Consider the following 9,144-nt stretch of genomic DNA (forward strand, 5'->3'; position numbering starts at 1 on the left):
GGTGTGTTATGCACATTCATAGAAAAAAACAAACTTCTAAAAGCTTCCAACATGATTTCTCCAGTCAGACGTAGCTCTTACACATTTTAAGGAGCATTATGTCAGGTCAAAATTTGGAGTTTCCCATAACTTATGCAAATTTTAATCAAAAAAGTAAAAAAAAAAAACATTAATTTTGTTTTATTATTTCATTCCACATGTTGTGCTTATGGCTACTGAAAGAATAACTGAGACCTGATGAGAATCTGTTTGCTAATTATGTGTTCAAAACACATTTATTGCCCTTCTTTAAACCTTTATTTAAAGCAGGGCAATAAATGGAGATTGCTCTGCTTTGTGAATTTCCCATTAATTTTTTTTTCTGCTGCAACAACTTTTACCCAAAAGTCTGTCATGTCAATGTGACCATTAGCATTTATATAGGGTGTGTTAGCTAAATTAAAACATATATTAGATCTTTTTGTTTCCTACTCGTTGATCACTAGTCAGAGCTACTTAACCATGAAATTGTCAAAGCCGATCATTGCCCAGTTTCTAATACAGACTGATACCATGCCAAAAATCACCCATTGCTAACAAAGATTAAAATGAGTTCACTTTGATTGTGACAGATTTTGGTCTGTTAATGACCCAGAGTTTAGGCTGCTGTGACGTTTTTGATACGCTTGCAGTACCTACAGCACAGAGAAAGCTAAATGAGACAAAGCAATGAAATTGTATTAATCAACTTTATATTATTATATAATTACATCTATCTAAATAGACGAGTATGAAGATTACCTTGTGAAGGAAAAAAAGTAAGGTGGAGAAGTTAGATTGTAAGAAGCGTACCACACTGAATAGCTAATTCTCACAGCCCTGACTCGGACACAGTGTCTATATGCTCGGTGTTCGTCGTGTTGGATGTTTTATGCCTGATTTAAACGCTATGATGAAGCCAGTGCAGTTGCTTAAATACAGTCGTTTAAAGGAAGAGAGAGTAGATGGAGACCGCAATCAAACATTGATTCTTACATCTTTCCACTTTTGTTGTCTGTGCATAAATGAAAAGATGCTTTGCTCTAAGAATAAAAAATATGCTCCAGTGACTTCATTTCTGAAGTCCTGCAGCATTTTCCCAAAAACATCAATGTAACTAAAAAAAGATGCAAAGAAGCAGGACAGTGTTCTACCCGATGAGTTGTCCTGGGGACAAAACTAAATGGTTTTTTGCAGTGACACAGAAGGAAGCTGCTTATCTAATCAAAGCAGATGTCTGATCTGATGCCCTAGATCACCATCATGGATAAGGCTCATAGGACTCTTATCTCTGGCTCTTATCTCTGGCTATGCAAATATTCATAACATACTGGTTATTTCTGTTTTTCCTTCGATCCCTTTCTCTCCGTTTATGTATTTTTTTGTACAAACAGTTACTACTCTGCATGTCTATAGCGCCCTGTGTTCTATGCTTACTGGGGCCTGCCTAGCAATGCATAGGGAGAGCAGTAAAATGCCTAGCTGTTATTTTTCTTTCTGGGGATGACTGTCACATGACATTGATTGCTGAAAATTAAAACAATTTGGATTCTTTTGATTAAAAGCAGGTCAATAATAGTTGTTCTAGTTATGCATTATGTTCTCATTAGCAGGTTATTGTGTTTGTGGTATTTTCAGGTTGTTGTGTGGTAATAAAAAATGCAAGGAAAGTTGGAGTAGCTTATTAATCACACATTTATATTAAATATTCATTCTATTTTATTAGTTTAAATTTCTAATGTACTATCTAACTCAGACATGGACTGTCAGGTTGCCGATTGACTCATTTTGAACATTTTTATGACCAAATAATACCGTTAAACTTGTTCAGTGGTAAATAGTTTTTTAAAATTTTTAATCCAAGCAATTTTATTAGTATAGGTACATTGTAAATACTCTCATATTAAAATCACCTGTAAACTTTTTCTTTTTGACTTGAAGAAAATTGATGTAATGCTTGAATTATATATTATCTGAGTCTGTTTATTTTCTAAAAGATTTATAAATCTTTGTGTCTTTGTGTGTGCCTCTTGGTATATTTTTTACACAGAGTTGGGTTGAACGTGCGAGCAGACAGGTTCTCCTCTCTGACATTCTTGATTTATCAGAGCTCTTCCACCCTGATACCTTCCTGAACGCTCTGAGACAAGAAACGGCCAGGTAGGAATGAAAGTTTGCATGTTTATGTGAGCCAATCACAGTTTAAAGCATTACTTTTTTCATTTTTTGTTCAGATCCATAGGCTGTTCCATGGATAGTTTGGTGTTTGTCTCTTCCTGGAGGAGTCCAATTGCTCAGGCCAAGCTACAAGTCAAGGTAGAGTATATGTAGCAGCTGACAGTCAGTTTGAATGACTTTATTTATGAAGGTCATGCTCAATTTCTTTTACATATCATGTAAATTGCACATACTCTTGCACTGATACTAAAGAATCAATGCAACTCTGACTCAAATATATCAACAATGATCAAGAGTAATAATTCATAATCTCCTTCTATCCTATGCAGATTTTTCACTTGTTTCTAGAGGTTGAATTCTTCAAACTGACAGCAAAACTTGAAAACTCCTCACAGTCTGATTTGATCAGCTGAGATTTATCTGACCACTTGGGGGCATTGGTCAAGTATTAACAACAAGACTGTGATGTTAAAGAAAGTAACATACCTGGTTATAACACAACTGGACACTGAATTTTCTCCCCACTAAATACTTCAAAGACACCACAGGACTTGACATGCCACAAAATCTTCTCCATTACGGTTTTATGATGCCAATCCTAATTTTAAATAAACATTTAGGGACATTAGAGACAGAGACATTCTCCACATGTCTCTGTCAAATATCCAATTTAAAAGTAACTTCATTGTAGGAGTAAAACGTCTGTGAGTAAAATGAGACATTTGGAGCAAAGGAGAAGGATTGTCTAATTAAAACTGTTTGAGGGCGGAGTCAGACGTCTAACTCGACCTACTATCTTTAAACCTACCTGTAATCCGATTGGATCAGGAAATTTGTGATTGACTTGACCTTGACCAATCAGATGAATAAGAGACTTGCAGGTTGAATAATTTGACAATTCTTCTCAATGGATTCACAAAGATTAAATTCTTTGCCCTTTTATTTTACAACGCTACAAAAAAACAATTCAGACCTACACCTTCAGATTTGCAAGGACAAAATATTTATGACTGGCATTTGTCCCCACACAGGTATCTCTCAAATGGCTGCAGGTCTGAGGGAAAGCTGAACTTTGATGTTTGGACACCAAGGCATAGGCTAGGATTGATGTTTCCTTAGGTTAAAATCTGGAAAAGTCGAGATTTTGACAAAGGGTGGTCTAGACTTAGTGTTGAATTTGTCAAAGTGACGAGCCAAAGTGTCTGCAGAAGAGCAGAGTCTTTGGAGAAGATAAGGTCAAAGTCTAAGTGTAATTATACGCTGCGCATATTACACTGCAGATAATGTGTGCCAACAGTTGATCCTGCCACTGGGCTACAGAAAACTGGAACCATAATCAAAATGGTGTATGGTAGAATGACAGATAATTGCAAAATAATTTAGCAAAAGACAATAAGCAAGGCTTTCAAAGATTGAAGCAGAAACTGAAAAGAAAATAGAATCAGACAAAAAGCAAAATATTTTCTGCACAATAATTAGAGACAGACATGTCTGGTGTCTTTGAAAGCTGTCTTGCTTGATTAAGATATTTGACAGGCAGGAATATTTAAGATTTAAAAAAGCTGTAAATCATCCTAACAGCACAGCATATTTCTGTCCTTCATGCTGTGACAGAGGTTGATGCAATTTTATTGTCTTTTATACTTTAAAGTAAGGTTTCATTTCAAGTTATGCCAATAGAACTTGGCATGACTTAAGATGCACTTTGCTAAACTACACAAAGGAAGAAAGGAAGGGTGGAGTCTGCAGCTGCAGGGAGGGAAAGGAAATAAACATCACACAAAAAGAGAGAGAGGATAATTGTTGAGCTTTCTTACGCACAGATAAATGCATGCACACAATGATCTCTCTTCTAGATTTGTCTCTCCCTCACTCCCTTGTTTTTTTCTTCCTCCGATTATAGTGATTTAGAGTTTTAGTCGTCTGTGCTTGTCAGATTTGGTGCCAAGGTTTCTTTTGTCTGGCATTCTGTGGAAAATCCCTGAGTCACCCAAACAGTGTCTCTCATGTGATCTGTTTGCAACTTCTTTAACAAGTGACCTCAGTGTTCGTCACCCTTTCATAGTTTATATTTGCTCCATAAGGCTATTTTAATGCATGAGCCCCAACTATGCTGCTGTCATTACTCTTCTCTTTGATGCTGTTTCTCCTCTTCATTATCACAGTCAGATTCATTTTGTTTCCTTCTTTCCCGTTGGATTTGTAGGTTGGTGGCCTCCAGTTGGAGGGATGTCGTTTTGACGGGATCCACTTAAGTGAGAACCAACACGATTCTCCCAGCGTCTCGGCTGTCCCAGCATGCTACATGGCCTGGGCTCCACAGGTAGCTCAGTGTTGTTAAACCTTCTTACATTCACAAAGCTGGCAAGGTTTTCTGTGACTTGGCTGGACTTTAATCAATTTACTTCACCTTTGTTTGACATTCTAACTTGTAAAAAAAGAATTGCTCACATTGAGTAAATTTCAGAGGCTAATTATTTTTATCTAAATGTAGTAGTCAAAGTGATTTGCTTAAAAAAGACTAAATGTGCATTTAAGATTTCATTTTAACATTGCAGCTGAGGTGCACCCTTTATTTGAGCAATCTTCTCTTTCCACAATCCTGTCAGCAGTTTTATAGGTCAAGCAAAAGCCTTGTTAATGCACTGCCGTTGCCTGTGCAAATTGAGTGGACTTGCATTTTGTGTCTACCTCATTTTCATTAGAATCAGTGTGGAAACAGGAGAGGAAGGTGGTTATATTCTACTTTAATCTGTGACGTTTAAATGTCATTACAGATATTGAATAGTGGGTACAAAGGTAAAACATGCCTTTACTGAGTTACTAGTTGCAGTCTTTACTGTCAGGCAACGCAGTATATTCTCTAGAAAAATGGAGAGGGCAGCTCTTAGGGCTGCCACTAATTATTTTTCAACACAATAAATCTGCCAGTTAATGCATAAATTCACAGATTAAATAATTTTTAATTACTCAATTTTGGAGTAAAATAACTCTAAAATTGAAGCTATTTTACAGTGCCTTATGGTGACATCCCATGATTTAAAATTTAAAAATCACATGTGAATTTCTTGGACCACATTTAAAATTCACATGTGGTACACACAAATTAAAGCTGTTTAAGTCACAGAAAAAGCACAAGCAAATGTGTATTTGGTACAGATCTCCGTAATAAAAAACAACCATGTGATAAACGTGTAAAAACAGTGCTGTCAGTGTTCACATTTCACACACATTCCGTCTATAACTTGCACATTCATCCATCCATCCATTATCTTACAAGCATATCCTCAGTGGAGTCACCAGGGTGCTGGTGCCTATCTCCAACAGTCAACATGCGAGAGGCAGGGTTTGCTATGAGGGGCCGTTTAGGACAAAATTTACGTTTTGTCTCTCACACACTACCAAAAAGTCTCGCATACTCCAAAAAAATAGCCTCGCACACTCCAAAAAATTACGTTTTGTCCCTCACACACTACCAAAAACTCACGCATACTCCAAAAAAGTAGCCACGCACACTCCAAAAAATTACGTTTTGTCTCTCACACACTACCAAAAACTCTCGCATACTCCAAAAAAATAGCCTCGCACACTCCAAAAAATTACGTTTTGTCCCTCACACACTACCAAAAACTCACGCATACTCAAAAAATAGCCTCGCATACTCAAAAAATTACGTTTTGTCCCTCACACACTACCAAAAACTCTCGCATACTCAAAAAAATTACATTTAAACACCATTCTATCTTCTCCGGAGGCAACCAGCACTTTGACAGGCGCATTAAACGATTCAACGACTGCCCGCAGTGCTACAGTAGATTCAGAACTCTCATCTCTGTTCCGTTCCGGAGCGGTGTTTAAAATGGCAGCTGCCTGACCAATTCTCTCTCGTTTCGAATTAGAGTTAGCCATGTTCGGTATAGCAAACTCTTTCTTCTTCGGCACTAGTTGGCGCCGGTTAATAATTCCTGTAATACTGGCACCCAGTGGACAGATTGTACTACAGCAATTTTGCTATTTTTAATCAATCAATCAGATTCATTTATTTCTATAGCACATTTAATCTACAAGAAAGTTAAACGTTCTATATATATTTAAAAGCACAAATATACTAAGTAATAGAACATACAGTGAGTCAACAATCGAAACTTATAGTTTAGGATCTACGCATGCGCAGTTTGATCCAAAAATTATGCCCCGCCTCTCCCGTGACAACTCTCACACATTCAAAAAGAGTTTCGCTCTCACACATTCAAAAAGAGTCTGACTCTCACACATTCATAAAAAGTCTCGCTCTCACACATACATAAAACGAGTCTTAGTACTGTGTGTGTGTTCAACTTTAGTCTTGTGTATGTGAGAGATAAACGTCTGTGTGTGTGCGAGCTGTTAGCAGTGTATGTGAGCGAGAAAATTAACATTTGTGTGTATGTGCGCGAGCTGATAGTAGTGTATGTGAGCGAGAAAGTTAACGTTTGTGTGTGTGTGTGTGACATTTTAGTAGTGTGTGTATACGCAATTTGAGTATTTTTTGAATGTGCGTGAGTAATTTTTGAGTGTGCGTGGCTATTTTTTTGGAGTATGCGAGAGTTTTTGGTAGTGTGTGAGAGACAAAACGTAATTTTTTGGAGTGTGCGTGGCTACTTTTTTGGAGTATGCGTGACTTTTTGGTAGTGTGTGAGAGACAAAACGTAATTTTTTGGAGTGTGCGTGGCTACTTTTTTGGAGTATGCGAGACTTTTTGGTAGTGTGTGAGAGACAAAACGTAATTTTTTGGAGTGTGCGTGGCTACTTTTTTGGAGTATGCGAGACTTTTTGGTAGTGTGTGAGAGACAAAACGTAATTTTTTGGAGTGTGCGTGGCTACTTTTTTGGAGTATGCGAGAGTTTTTGGTAGTGTGTGAGAGACAAAACGTAAATTTTGTCCTAAACGGCCCCTCATAGTTTGCACATACAGTATATATTTATGTAGATATTGCACTTTTACCTTTTATTCCAGATCTCTGCAACTGTTTCCACGGATTCAGAGGAGAGCATCTGGCTGCCGCTGTACACCAGCGCAGAGAGAGTGAAGGTGGTCACTCACATCTCCTTGCCCTGTGGACCAAACCTCAACCAGTGGATACAGACCGGAGCGGCTCTTTTTCTCAAACAACAGTGAAAGGGTGTCATCGTCATGACCAGGTCAAGCACAGACAGATAGAGAGAAAAAAAAATGTCTTCAGTCTCCAGCTCTGGTTCTCATTTTGTTGCTAGAGCTACAAGAAGTAACATAAGACAAAAACTTTAACTTCTCTGGTTGATGTTGACATCTTAATACAATAAAAGCATTATTATCGTTCAGTTCTTAGGTTGCAGATGAATTTATATGTATTTACTTCTGTTAGTTAAATCAAATTTGATTCTGGACATTCTGCACATTTCATAAATGAGGGAATTCTTATTTATTCACCAGAAACACTTAGGTTATGTTATATTCCAAAGAAAGGCTTTAATTCTGAATGTTTTGCTTCAAAATATTTTGTTACATTATTGTTATTTATAGACCCTATTTATCGAAAATAAACCTATAACAAAATGTCATGATTTATGTATTCAAATGAGTTTTGTCATGGTTTAGGTTCTGCAAAATGAGAATTAGTTCGTTTATCAGCCCTCGGCTAATTTTCAGTGTATTTCAGAGAGCAGCTGATCCTCTGTTCCTCAGTGTCAGGGGGCAAAATGTTTCCACAGTAAACAATACAGATCACCAGGAAAAGCCAGCAGACTGTGATCCTCTCTCAAATACACACACACACACACACACGCACACACACACACACACACACACACACACACACACACACACACACACACACACAAGTCAGTCCCTAACCTTTGTGTGATTAGTTGTGAGTCGAGGTTGAATGGAGTCAGTGAAGCTGAGATGAATGTCCAGCAACATGGGAGAGTGTGAGGTGGATGTGTGTTTCTGTGTGTACAAATCCAACTAAGAGCTCTAAATTTGATTGATGGATTAATTAGGTCTTCTTCTTTCTCTATTGGCCAGTGTTTCCATCGTGTTAATGCAGTTGTACAAATGTTTGTTAATATGTCAGCCCATATGTTTGTGCTCGTGTTTGACTGGGAGCTTGTGTGTTTTTGTGGAGACAGAGAAAGGAGCTGAAACGAGGGAGGAGCGGGGTTTTGTGTGCGCACTGCAGTGTGACAAAATGGGAGCGGAATGGAACAGCGGGTTTAAAAAAGTGAGAGGATTGGATTTCTGTGAAACAAGGCCCTCTGGGTCAGATGGGGAAAGAGACATGGGGACGTAGGGAGAGAGAGAAAGAAAATAGATCATGTAGGCAACAGGAAAAAGTAATAAAAGACAATAAAACCTGAGTGAAACAGGAAAGTAAGGGTGGCACAGTTGACATAATTTAAGAGGAAAAGAGCAGCTAAAAGGAAAGATAGGTAGGACTAGTGATGAGTGATTTGTATTAAAATAAAGGAAGGGTGCATCAAAGACAAAAAGTAAAGCTGTCGTTAGTTTATATGTCAAGAAGTCCAAGTTTAGGAGCTTTAATGTCTTTGTTCAAACATACTTGTGCATATTTACCACATTTTGCTCGAATAAGTATTGGTCAGGCAAAATTTGCTTTCACATAACTGATATTTGCTACATCGTAACTATAAAACAAAAGACATTAATAATCTATTCAAAGTTAGATCTGATTTTTTTTAAAGAATTTGTGGATAGATCAGGGTTGGATTGAAATCTCAGAATATTAAACCCCCTCAATATTTATTTTCTTAGGGAAGTCTATGCTATTCAGTGGCAGTTAGCATGTGACCTCTTTTGGTAAGTCACAGACACCAAAAGTGTGTGTCTGTGTTTTTACAAATGAAGCCTAGGCGCAAATTCAAACTGGAAGACTCTTTCATCCCCACCGGGACCCGTTAATTGAAGCAA

The 9,144-nt window shown here is 37.6% G+C and overlaps 1 protein-coding gene across 8 annotated transcripts in view; it reads left to right on the top strand.

Moving 5' to 3' along the window:
- Positions 1-7,859, top strand: part of dync2h1 (dynein cytoplasmic 2 heavy chain 1) — a 105,438-nt gene extending 97,579 nt beyond the window's left edge. For all 8 annotated transcript variants that reach the window (XM_023351403.1, XM_023351408.1, XM_023351406.1 and 5 more), the window contains 4 exons: positions 2,069-2,178; positions 2,253-2,334; positions 4,403-4,519; positions 7,192-7,859. In XM_023351403.1, the coding sequence (XP_023207171.1) occupies positions 2,069-2,178; positions 2,253-2,334; positions 4,403-4,519; positions 7,192-7,353 (471 nt within the window). In that variant the 3' untranslated portion in view covers positions 7,354-7,859. The remainder of the gene's footprint in view (positions 1-2,068; positions 2,179-2,252; positions 2,335-4,402; positions 4,520-7,191) is intronic.
- The last annotated feature ends 1,285 nt before the right edge of the window (positions 7,860-9,144 follow it).

Source organism: Xiphophorus maculatus, chromosome 18 (genome assembly GCF_002775205.1).
Source record: "Xiphophorus maculatus strain JP 163 A chromosome 18, X_maculatus-5.0-male, whole genome shotgun sequence".
Lineage (NCBI taxonomy): Eukaryota > Metazoa > Chordata > Actinopteri > Cyprinodontiformes > Poeciliidae > Xiphophorus > Xiphophorus maculatus.